This window comes from Sphaerodactylus townsendi, linkage group LG11 (genome assembly GCF_021028975.2).
Source record: "Sphaerodactylus townsendi isolate TG3544 linkage group LG11, MPM_Stown_v2.3, whole genome shotgun sequence".
Lineage (NCBI taxonomy): Eukaryota > Metazoa > Chordata > Lepidosauria > Squamata > Sphaerodactylidae > Sphaerodactylus > Sphaerodactylus townsendi.
The window spans coordinates 9320993-9334224 of NC_059435.1; the positions used below are offsets into that span (position 1 = coordinate 9320993).

At 50.3% G+C, this 13232-nt stretch overlaps 1 protein-coding gene across 1 annotated transcript in view; it reads left to right on the plus strand.

The window, feature by feature from the left end:
* The window catches only part of GRB10 (growth factor receptor bound protein 10), a 164785-nt gene extending 152002 nt beyond the window's left edge, over positions 1 to 12783 (plus strand). The window contains exon 6 of the mRNA XM_048511356.1: positions 12698 to 12783. Within this exon, the coding sequence (XP_048367313.1) occupies positions 12698 to 12709 (12 nt within the window). The 3' untranslated portion in view covers positions 12710 to 12783. The remainder of the gene's footprint in view (positions 1 to 12697) is intronic.
* Positions 12784 to 13232: the final 449 nt, after the last annotated feature.

Here is a 13232-nt window from a genome sequence, read left to right on the forward strand (position 1 = left end):
CCCCCCCCCCACCCCCCCCCCCCCCCACCCCCCCCCCCCCCCACCCCCCCCCCCCCCCACCCCCCCCCCCCCCCACCCCCCCCCCCCCCCACCCCCCCCCCCCCCCACCCCCCCCCCCCCCCACCCCCCCCCCCCCCCACCCCCCCCCCCCCCCACCCCCCCCCCCCCCCACCCCCCCCCCCCCCCACCCCCCCCCCCCCCCACCCCCCCCCCCCCCCACCCCCCCCCCCCCCCACCCCCCCCCCCCCCCACCCCCCCCCCCCCCCACCCCCCCCCCCCCCCACCCCCCCCCCCCCCCACCCCCCCCCCCCCCCACCCCCCCCCCCCCCCACCCCCCCCCCCCCCCACCCCCCCCCCCCCCCACCCCCCCCCCCCCCCACCCCCCCCCCCCCCCACCCCCCCCCCCCCCCACCCCCCCCCCCCCCCACCCCCCCCCCCCCCCACCCCCCCCCCCCCCCACCCCCCCCCCCCCCCACCCCCCCCCCCCCCCACCCCCCCCCCCCCCCACCCCCCCCCCCCCCCACCCCCCCCCCCCCCCACCCCCCCCCCCCCCCACCCCCCCCCCCCCCCACCCCCCCCCCCCCCCACCCCCCCCCCCCCCCACCCCCCCCCCCCCCCACCCCCCCCCCCCCCCACCCCCCCCCCCCCCCACCCCCCCCCCCCCCCACCCCCCCCCCCCCCCACCCCCCCCCCCCCCCACCCCCCCCCCCCCCCACCCCCCCCCCCCCCCACCCCCCCCCCCCCCCACCCCCCCCCCCCCCCACCCCCCCCCCCCCCCACCCCCCCCCCCCCCCACCCCCCCCCCCCCCCACCCCCCCCCCCCCCCACCCCCCCCCCCCCCCACCCCCCCCCCCCCCCACCCCCCCCCCCCCCCACCCCCCCCCCCCCCCACCCCCCCCCCCCCCCACCCCCCCCCCCCCCCACCCCCCCCCCCCCCCACCCCCCCCCCCCCCCACCCCCCCCCCCCCCCACCCCCCCCCCCCCCCACCCCCCCCCCCCCCCACCCCCCCCCCCCCCCACCCCCCCCCCCCCCCACCCCCCCCCCCCCCCACCCCCCCCCCCCCCCACCCCCCCCCCCCCCCACCCCCCCCCCCCCCCACCCCCCCCCCCCCCCACCCCCCCCCCCCCCCACCCCCCCCCCCCCCCACCCCCCCCCCCCCCCACCCCCCCCCCCCCCCACCCCCCCCCCCCCCCACCCCCCCCCCCCCCCACCCCCCCCCCCCCCCACCCCCCCCCCCCCCCACCCCCCCCCCCCCCCACCCCCCCCCCCCCCCACCCCCCCCCCCCCCCACCCCCCCCCCCCCCCACCCCCCCCCCCCCCCACCCCCCCCCCCCCCCACCCCCCAAGCCCCCGTTCCCCACCCCCCCCCCCCCCCAATGGAAGGGGCTGATGGGAATTGTAGTCCATAACATCTGGAGTGCCAAAGGTTCGCCACCACTGCCCTATAGATTACTGCAACAACATTGTCTCCCCTGGCATTACCTTCTGTTCCCTGCCTTGGAGAAATGAGACTAGCCACTAACCACTAGCCTCCCTTTCTAGTAGCTTCTGTATAATAGGAGCAGCGGTGGCGTAGTGGTTAACAGCAGGTATACTCTAATCTGGAGGAACTGGGTTTGATTCCCTGCTCTGCCACCTGAGCTGTGGAGGCTTATCTGGGGAATAGATTAGCTTGTGCACTCCCACACACGCCAGCTGGGTGACCTTGGGCTAGTCACAGTTCTTCTGAGCAGAGGCGTAGCTACCATGGGGTCATCCGGGGACAAGCGCCCCGGGCGCCACCTTGTGGTGGGCGGAAAAATTGCAGGTTCGTTAGTGGCTTTTTCTATTTTCCAGGGTTTTTCCCATTTTTGGCCTGCAGGGGGCACAGCTTTTAGGCTAGCAGCACCAAAATTTCAGACTATTGTCAGGTGACTCTCCTGATGATACCAGCCAAGTTTGGTGCAGTTTGGTTCAGTGGGTCCAAAGCTATGGACCCCCAAAAAGGGTGACCCCATACTCCATTGTTTCCAATGGGAGCTAATAGTAAATGGGGCTACCATTTTGAGGGTCCATAACTTTGGATCCCCTGAATCAAACTTCACTAAACCTTGGTGGTACCATAAGGATAGTCTCCTGCTGATACCACCCAGGTTTGGTGAAGGTTGGTTCAGGGGGTCCAAAGTTATGGACCCCCAAAAGGGGTGCTCCATCCCCCATTCCAATGGGAGCTAATGGTAGATGGGGCTACCCTTTTGAGGGTCCATAACTTTGGGCTTCCTGAACCAAACTTCACTAAACCTGGGTGGTTTAATCAGAAGAGTCTTCTGAAGATAGCCTAAAAGTTTGGTACTGTTAGCTTAAACATTGCTCCCCTGACAGGCACCCTCAAATTTTCCCCAGGTTCTCTCTTTAAATCCACCTCCTTTGGAGTGGATTTAAAGGGAGAATCTGGGCTCCCTAGATTAAAAAAACATTGAAAGTATTGTTGAAGGCTTTCAAAAACCAGATTCAACTGGTAGTTGTGAGTTTTACAGGCTGTGTAGCCGTGGTCTGACAGATCTTGTTCCTAACGTTTCGCCTGAATCTGTGGCTGGCATCTTCAGAGGTGTATCACAGAGAGAAGTCTGTTATAAGAGAAGGCTGGACACAGTGTATAATAGACTTCTCTCTGTGATACACCTCTGAAAATACCAGCCACAGATGCAGGTGAAACATTAGGAACAAGATACACCAGACCACGGCCACACAGCCCAGAAAACCCACAATAACCAACATTGAAAATGATGCTGTTTGAGGTGGGGAATCTACCCTGAAACAGCATCACTTTCAATGTTGTTTAAACTAGGGAGCCCAGAGTATCCCCTTAAGGTGGATTTAAAAGGAGAATCTGGGCTCTGTAGTTTAAACAACATTAACAGTGATGCTGTTTCAGGGTGGATTCCCCGTCTTCAAAAAATAGCATCACTTTCAGTGTTGTTTAAACTAGGGAGCCCTGGGTGTGTTCAGATTTGTGTGTTGGGCCATGTTCTATAATGCGATGGTGACTTTGAGATGACCTGGTGCAAAAAATGTTGTTTGGTCATGGTGGGGGAGGAATGCTGCCCAAATGGGGGGAGGGGGGGCGCAAAACTCAGATTTTGCCCCGGGCTCCATTTACCCTAGCTACACCCCTGCTTCTGAGCTCTCTCAGCCCCACCCACCTCACAGGGTGTTTGTTGTGAGGGGGGAAGGGAAAGGAGTTTGTCAGAGCCTCCTGCAGGAGAGAAAGGGGGGATATAAATCCGACTCCTCTTCTTCTTCCACTGCCATACTATACACCAGTGGTGGCGAACCTTTGGCACTCCAGATGTTATGGACTACAATTCCCATCAGCCCCTGCCAGCATGGCCAAGGGGCTGATGGGAATTGTAGTCCATAACATCTGGAGTGCCAAAGGTTCGCCACCACGGCTATACAGAGCAGGAACGGAAAAGAACATGGTGGGTACGGCTTTACAGAAAAGCAAGTCTCGCTGATAGGCATCTGGAGCAATACAAATGCTATTTTATCCAAGTCCTACGTTTCCCAATTCAGACAATAATGGTTTTGACGGAAGTGACATTTAAATAAGATTAAATGAGATTATTATCCACTTGTTGCAATTGGCAAGTAATGTGTGAAGGTGCTCTCTGTGTTCAGTGTATATTTAAGAATGTGTATATATTGTAAAAAGTAGTCGTCTTAAAGTGCTAGTGGTGTGTGGCTGCTCAGTTTCAACTTGGCTATACATTGCATGAAATATCCTCAGGTCAAATGCTTGTTACTGTTGGATTAATCACGAAACCCCCCCTACATTGCACAGTCTTCCTATTGTACCAGGCAGCTGTCTAAAAGTCTGTATTTTATTTGTTTGTTTGTTTTTATTATTAATTTTATATACTGCCCCTCCCCCAAAGGGCTCTGGGTGGTGCACAACATAATAACAAAAAGACAAGTGGAGCACTTAGGCAATTACAAATATAAATAATATAGGCTCCATTTACCATAAATTAAAACCCCATTAAAATACAGCGATACAAAATTAGCGGCGTCCAACATTAAAACCCTCGTAAAAACCATTCCAAGGGGCCCCCATAGATGTTTAGGGACCAAAGATGAAAAGAAGAACAAGAAGGGGGCGCACAACTCAGTCTTACAGGCCCTGCAGAACTCACCGAGATCCCGCAGGGCCTGGACAGCTGGAGACAGAGTGTTCCACCAGGCAGGGGCCAAGGCTGTAAAGGCCCTGGCCCAGGTGGAGGCCAGCCGCATCATCGAGGGGCCAGGGACCACCAGTAGATTGGCCTCTGCCGAACGCAGAGGTCATGTAGGGACATATGGGGTTAGAGTTACTGTGTTAGAGTTACTGTGTGATTGGTGTGATTGGTGTTTGGTGTTTGGAATATGCTGCCACAGGAGGTGGTGATGGCCACTAACCTGGATAGCTTTAAAAGGGGCTTGGACAGATTTATGGAGGAGAAGTCGATGTATGGCTACCAATCTTGATCCTCTTTGATCTCAGATTGCAAATGCCTTAACAGACCAGGTGCTCGGGAGCAGCAGCAGCAGAAGGCCATTGCTTTCACCTCCTGCATGTGAGCTCCCAAAGGCACCTGGTGGGCCACTGCGAGTAGCAGAGAGCTGGACTAGATGGACTCTGGTCTGATCCAGGGGGCTTATGTTTTTACTGTGTTCCATATGCTTTCTACTCCTATGATCTTTCTTTTCATCCCAGAATTCCTACAAATAAGTGCCAGTATGGTGTAATGATTGGAGTTTCACACTAGGATCTTGGAGACAATAGCTGGAGTCCCCATTCTGTCATGGAGCCTCACTATATGGCCATGGACTGGTTACAGACTCGGACCTACCTCATAGGGCTGCTGTGGAGATAAAATGAAAGAGAAAAGAATAATATAAAAATCCTGGAACTCCCATTAGGGAGAAAGGCAGGGCTTGTAGTAGAAAATTCCATCGTCACAGTTGACTTATTCTAACACCGTAGAGTTTTCGGGGCAAGAGATGTTCAGAGGTGATTTGCCTTTGCCTAGACTTCCTTTGGTGGTCTCCCCTCTCAGTAGTAACCAGCCCTGACCCAGCTTAGCTTCCAGTATTTGATTAAATTGTTCTAACCTGGGCCATCAAGGTCAGGGCAGGCAGGGAGCAAATGAAGTAAAACAATGTGATAAATAAAGTCAATCACCAGTAGCAATGTTATGTCCATGTATTGTTGAAGGCTTTCACAGCAGGAATAACTGGGGTGTTGTGTGGTTTCCGGGCTGTATGGCCGTGTTCTAGTAGCATTTTCTCCTGACGTTTCGCCTGCATCTGTGGCTGGCATCTTCAGAGGATGCCAGCCACAGATGCCAGTCACTGATGCAGGCGAAACGTCAGGAGAAAATGCTACTAGAACACGGCCATACAGCCCGGAAACCACACAACACCCCGATATTATTTCAATTTTTGAATCTTGGTGTAGCAAAAATCTTCAACACCCATCCAGCACCCACGATTCCAGCTGTCTGTAACCCTCCAAATAATATTTGACTACGCTCTCTCAATGGATCTCCAGTGGAACTGGTTGGACACTGAATCCTGGATCCAGTCAGGATCCTGGCCGAGAGGGACCACTGGTCTGATCCATCAGGGCTCTTTTCATATTCTTATGGCTCCGGTCACCATGCTTAGTCGGGCTAAAATCCTGGATCGCTGCTCAGTTTGACTGGGCTGTGGTGCCCATTTTACAAATGGTAGGAATGAACACTCCTTTAGCATTTACTGATTAGCTGGAATAGAAGGAAAATACTTGCATGAGGGTAAGTGTGTCTTGGCTGGCTCACAGAGCTCAAATAGGAACATTAAATTGGATGAAATCATTTGTTTATTCTTTTTACCACAATGAAGTCTTGGAAATCCTGCTGCCGCTACTGCTGCCAAATTGCATCTCGGCAGGTAATTGTCAGTTTCTCTAGCTATCTCAGGCTTCAAAGCCGTCAGTGTTCATGCAGTATGATTTCATACGACCATCTGTGGATGTTATCTGAAATATGGTGAGGAAATAAACCCCCTAAATTCGTTTTGGCGAGCCTATGGCACTCCAGATGTTCATGGACTACAAGTCCCGATAGGCCCTGCTGGCAGGGGCTGATGGGAACTGTAGTCCATGGACATATGGAGTCCCATAGGTTCGCCACCACTGCGCTAAATGCATAAATCCTCTCCGCATCGTACACTGGTTGCCAAAGTGGACATTGACCACTGCTTGCCGCCAATCCCCATATATTGTGTTAGAAGAAGAAGAAGAGTTTGGATTTATATCCCCCCTTTCTTTCCTGCAGGAGACTCAAAGGGGCTTACAATCTCCTTGCCCTTCCCCCCTCACAACAAACACCCTGTGAGGTAGGTGAGGCTGAGAGAGCTTAGAAGAGCTGTGACTAGCCCAAGGTCACCCAGCTGGCGTGTTTTCAGCATCTTTGCCTTCCCTGCCTTGGCAGCCTCCCTCTGGGGAAACTCTGCATGGCTTTGCTCGGTGGGATGGGCCAGATCCAGTTGTATAGTGACTAAGGTTATCTTGTGAGCTGCTGTGGCAGAGTGGGGATTCAATCCTAGATCTCCCAAATCCTAGCCTGTAACACTAACCGCTAGACCACCCTGGCTTTCACGGGGTGACTCCTGTTGCATAGACAGTAACCAGCAGCTGAGCCTGGATATGTCATGGAACTTGCATGGTATCAAGCTGCTGGTGGTTGTGGCTGGCCCTGGCCCCAAAGAGTCCTCCCCAGTGGTGGGATCCAAAAATTTTAGTAACAGGTTCTCATGGTGGTGGGATTCAAACTGTGGCGTAGCGCCAATGGGGCTGGGCGGGGCACAGTGGGGGCGTGGGCGGGCATTCCGGGGGCGGGGCATTCCTGGGCGGGGCTGTGGCAAGGACGCAGCCGTTGTGCCAGAGGCGTTCCTCCCATTGGGCAAAGTGGGCAGTTGCCCTGGGCGCAGCCCTGTGGGGGGGGGCGCAGGTTTGTTTGTGGGATTTTTTGTATTTTCAGTGTTTTTCCACTTATGGCCTGCAGAGGGTGCAGTTTTTAGGCTAGCAGCACCAAAATTTCAGGGATGTTTTTTGAGACTCTCCTGATGCTATCACCCAGGTTTGGTGAGGTTTGGTTCAGGGAGTCCAAAGGTATGGACTCCCAAAGGGGGTGCCCCATCCCCCATCATTTCCAATGGGAGCTAATAGGAAATGAGGCTACACCTTTGAGGGTCGATAACTTTGGACCCCCTGAACCAAACTTCACCAAACCTGGGAGGTATCATCAGGAGAATGTTTTACTGATACCACCCAGGTTTTGTGAAGTTTGGTCTAGGGGGTCCAAAGCTATGGACTCCCAAAGGGGGTGCTCCATCATCCATTGTTTCCAATGGGAGCTAACAGAAGATGGGGGCTACACCTTTGAGGGTCCATAACTTTGGACCCCCTGAACCAAACTTCACCAAACCTGGGTGGTATCATTAGGGGAGTCTCCTAAAGATACCCTGAAAGTTTGGTGCTGCTAGCTTAACAATTGCACCCCTGCCAGCAGGCACCTCCCAAATTTCCCCAGATTTTCCTTTTAAATCCCTCCACCTTTGACATGGATTTAAAGGGAGAATCTGAGGTCCCCAGTTTAAACATTGCAAGTGATGCTGTTTCAGGGTGGGGGAGAATCAACCCCAAAATAGCATCACTTCCAATCTGCCTTTAAGGTGGATTTAAAAGGAGAATCTGGGCTCCCTAGTTTAAACACCATTGAAAACGATGCTGTTTGGGGGTGGATTCCAGCATCACTTGTTTAAACTAGGGAGCCCAGATTCTCCTTTGAAACATTGAAAGTGATGCTGTTTCCCCCAATTGGGGGTACTGGATACAACACCATAAAATGTTTTCATAGCAGTAATAAACATTTTGAAAGCATTTTGAAAATGTTTTCAAAAAATTATTTCTGCTGTGTGGCATGGCTTATTGCTGTGCTCAGATTTGTGAGTTGGGGCATGTTCTATAATGTGATGGTGACTTTGAAACAACCTGGTGTCAAAAATCATTGCTTGGTCACAGTGGGGGAGGGTGGCTGTCCATGGGGGGCGCCAAACTCCAGTTTGCCTAGATATGCCACTGGGTGTAGCTACAAGGGGGGGTGCGCGTTGCATTGGGCACGCACGGGGGGGGGGGGGCATCAAACTCAGGTTTTGCCCAGGGCTCCAGTTTGCCTAGTTACGCCACTGCGTGGCGCCGGTCCTTTGGCGGGAAACGAATGCACGCAGGCGCAGGCTGCCACGCACGCCGGTGCACCTCCTGCTAGACTGCTTCAAGTTCTGCGCACTACTACTGAGAGGAGGGGCGTAACTAAGGCAAAAACCACGTGGCAAAATCACCAATTAGTAACCCCCTCTCAGCACACACAAATAATTAGTAACCTACTCTCGGGAACCTGTGAGAACCTCCTGGATCCCACCCCTGGTCCTCCCTCAAAGGCCCCAAAGAGTCCTCCCTCAAAGGCCGAAAGGGTCCTGCCCCCTCCTTACTGACAAAAATCACAGGTCCTGCAAGGCTGAGGTGTCCTGTCAGGCCCATGTTTGAGGCAGCGATCATTAAATCTACCTTTTAACCGTATCGTTATTTACCTTGGTTTCTATTGACTTATTCTAATGTATTAGTTGGTCTGGTTTTTTGGTTTGCTTCTTTTCTTTTATTCTCTATCTTTATCTTTATCTTTATTAACCTTTAATAGGCATAAATAGATCAAGATTTACACAGACACATTCTTCAGTCTCAAGTATGGTTCAGCAGCAAGGAAACAGACCACATAACCTGACGGTTGACCCCAAGGGGCTCAAATCACTTCAGATTCCATTTTTTAAAAGAAACAGCCAGAGCAAATGACAACAAATACCCCTACACATCAGTGCAAAAATACAATCCAATATAAAATTGCAATAAAAATAGATCTGTTTAGCAAGTTAAAAGCAAAATGATACAGCAATAGGTATCCTACCATGCAGATTAGACAGATTGGAGACGATACCTATCTTTTATAAGAAGTTCTACGTTTGTTTTGTGTATCATATTTTATATTTAAAAATTTGATTCTGTGCCAAATAATAAAAAACCAATTTGGTTTAGTGTACTGGTATAATATATGTATATATTTAAAAAATACAGTTAAAAGTAATAAAATGAGAATAAATTAGCACTTTAAAATGGTTGTCAGGTATAGAGCTACCATACGTGTTGTATGAGCATTGTAATCTCCAAGAAGAAAACGTATGGCAACAGTAGGGTTAGAAATTTTCCTCGCCACTAGTAAAGGGTGAATTAATCTGAGACGCGCATCTGCATTTATTTGACACTCTAGGAGGACATGGGTAAGTTTATTCTCTATCATTGATTGGTCACCTGAATGGAAATTGGGCGCCGAGGGATATTTTAATTCTGTGGTGATTTTAACTTGTACATGAACTATTGATGATAGATATATTTTTTTTAAAAAAAAACCTGTTAGCCATCATGAGCCTGACGTTGGTCGGGAAATGGCAGGCTAAAAATCTAAATAAAAATGAACCAGCCGAGGACATCCACGTGGTAATTGGCCCCCTGGGCGCCATTCCAAAAACGCTAGCGCAGCACTTGAAACATCTTCAAATCAACAGAATTAACATCTGTCAGATTCGGACGGTAACCCTGCCGGGACCTGCACAAATACTACGCTAATACATTACAATCTCCTAGGCCTCTGGGTGACGGTTGAATTGTAAAGAAAGGCCAGCAACCAGCTAGAGAACTGGCAGCTGTGTTAGTAAACAAAATATAATCATAATAATCATAATGCTGCCCTAAATTTGCTAATATCAGATCAAAATATTCCAATATTCTTTCTAGGATACCTAGTGAAATGGGAGAATCAGGTAGACTCCCTTTCCTTCTGGACAATTCTGAAAATGAAACTTGTGAATTGGTAGCACGATTTTTACTGGAGGTGATGCACAACCAATAATTTATATTCTATCTTAAACCTTCGTATTTGTGTACCTTTTCTCTCAGGCTTTTTATTGTGTTATGATTATTGTTATGCCAAATAAAGGATTATTATTGTTGTTGTTGTTGTTGTTGTTGTTGTTGTTATTATTATTATTATTATTATTATTATTATTATTATTATTATTATTAAAATAACAACACAGCACAAGTGTCTGGAATTCATCTCTGAATATTGAGTCCTTCCCGAGGACCTAGGATATTAGAGGTATTTGCGTAGAATATGTGCAGTTCCTAGAAGTGCTGCTTTCTGCAGCATGTGGACTGATGTTCTGTCCAAGTTTAGGCTTTCCAGATGTTTTTCAAGATTTCTTGGGATTCTTCCTAGAGCACCGACTACTAGTGGGATTACTGTTGTTCTTTTTTGCCACAATCGTTCAACTTCAATTTGTAGGTCCTTGTATTTTGTGATCTTTTCCAGCTCTTTGTCCTCTACCCTGCTGTCAACTGGCACAGCAACATTATTATTGTTGTTGTTGATGTTGTTGTTGATGTTGTTGTTGTTCTTCTTATTATTATTATTATATGTTTATTTTACATAATGTGTGAAATTATGGGTCACCAAGGTATCTACCAACTGAAAACATACATGATAAAAATCACATCTTAAAAGTTTTAAAAGCAAACACATCAACACAACAGTTTAACAACAGAATTAAAGAGCGGAGTTTAAATGCACACAAAATATTTAACTGATTGGTCAGGAAGGAGGAATCGTTGAGGGACTGCCAAACAGAACAGAACAAAACAGTTCTCACCTGCTGACAGAAGATGACAACAGGTGGGGACAGGTAAATCTCCTTGGGAAGGCGTTTCAGACATTTGGTGCTAAGACCAAGAAGGCCTGGCCCTCTCCTGAGTTGCCAGCTGCCTAACCTCAGGCGGCAGAGGAACCCAACACACATCCTCTGAAGGTGGCTGTAGCTGTCGGGCAGGTTCATAAGGGAGTTGGCGGTCTGGACTGTAATGCTTGAGATGCTGGGTTTTATCGAATGAGTTCACAGGTGGAAGAGTTGCACAATAGTACTTATGAGGAAAATACAATTCCCTGATTCAAGTGAAACAGCGTTTAAAACAGGGGTCAAACTCGCGGCCCTCCAGATGTTCACGAACGACAATTCCCATCAGTCCCTCCCAATGTGAGCATTGGCTATACTGGCAAGGGCTGATGGGAATTGTCGTTCATTAATATCTGGAGTGCCGTGAGTTTGACACCTGTGATTTAAAAGAAAAGGGTTGAGCCTGGTCATTGGTAGCCATTTTCTCTCCTTCTGTAAGTGTGAGTGTATTTATTTGTTTGCTTGTTTGTTTGTTTGTTTATTGGTTTTGTATACCGCCCTACCCCCGAAGGGCTCTGGGCAGTGCACAACATAGTTTCCTCTTACAGCACATACAAACAAAACCCCATTAAAATTAAAACACGGCGGTAAAATTAACAAAGATGGCGTCACGCAATAAACCCCAATTGAAAAACTCCCAAAGAGGGGGGAAGCAGAACGAAAAAGTGGGTCCCGTAGATGGCAAAGGGAACTCCGAGCCGGAGGAATAAAAGGGGCACTTCAATCAGCGGCTGGACACTCCAAAGGCCCGGTGGAACAACTCAGTCTTACAGGCCCTGCGGAATTCACCAAGATCCCGCAGGGCCCAGACAGCTGGGGGGAGAGTGTTCCACCAGGCAGGGGTAACAGTGCAGGTAACCCTGTTAAGCTCTGTTAAACCCCACTGATTTTCATGCAAAGAACTAAGGCACGATCCTTTACCTGGGAGTAAGCTTGGTTGCTGGCAATGGGGCTTGCTTCTAAGCCCTCCTAGGGTCGTGATTCACCTGTTGGAAGAGTTGCACCATTGCTTCAAAGCAAAGCCACCGACTACCACCAAGCTTACTCCCGAGTAACGCATGCCTTGGAGCCAACAGTTTTTTCCTAAACTAAAACCTCAGGATTCAGGTTAAATTGCCGGGTTGGCACTTTGCGATAAACAAGTGGGTTTTGGGTTGCAATTTGGGCACTCGGTCTTGAAAAGGTTCGCCATCACTGCTCTAGTTCAATGTTTTGGAGCTCCTAGATCAGTGGTGGCGAACCTATGGCACGGGTGCCAGAGGTGGCACTCAGAGCCCTCTCTGTGGGCACGCGCAAACAGAGTCAAACCCCCCCCCCCCATCTAGGCTGGCCTGGGCCGCTGGGCTCGATTATTAGCATTAAACCTAAGACCTAGTTTTGGGGAAGCAGTGTAGGTAACCCTGTTAAGCGCTGTTAAACCCCACTGATTTTCATGCAAAGAACTAAAGTGCAATCTGGGAGTAAGCTCGGTTGCTGGCAATGGGGCTTGCTTCTGAGTAAACCCTCCTAGGGTCATGATTCACCCGTTGGAAGAGTTGCACGATTGCTTCAAAGCAAAGCCACCGACTACCACCAAGCTTACTCCTGAGTAGTGCACGCCTCGGAGCCATCCGTTTTTTCTAAACTAAAACCTCAGTATTCAGGTTAAATTGCCGTGTTGGCACTTTGCGATAAATAGGTGGGTCTTGGGTTGCCATTTGGGCACTCGGTCTCGAAAAGGTTCGCCATCACTGTCCTAGATGGGCAAATTAGTATGGCTTGTTTAAAAAAGAATATTTTGTCTCTTCTTTACAGAGCGGTGCTTAGAAGATCATGAGCTGGTTATCCAAGTTGAATCCATGATGGGGAGTGAAAGCAAATTTTTGTTCAGGAAGAATTATGCAAAATATGAATTTTTTAAAAATCCTGTGGTGAGTATTGCATTTTTGTGTTTCCTCGGGTAGATTCGTTAGATGTGGGGAGTTGTTTTGTACAGGACCACAGATTCTGTACAAAATCATGCCGGAAGTGACATTTTGAGAGGCATAAGAATAAACCAATTGCAGAGCGTTGTCCTCCCTGATTGTAACCATTATTGTACTTTGAAAAACCCTGACCTGCCTTTAACAGCCGTGAAGTTTAACAAGGCCAGTTGGTTAATTATCTAGAATCTGGCTAGCTGTTATATTTATATTTAGATTACATTGTTCTAACTTGTGTTTATATGTATTACTCCAATGGGAGAATATAAACAATTTTTCCAAAACATTTGGTTACTGTTGGTAAAATTATAAATTTATAAAATTATTTTGGTTACTTAAAAGTAAATTGCTACTCCAGTGGGAGAACT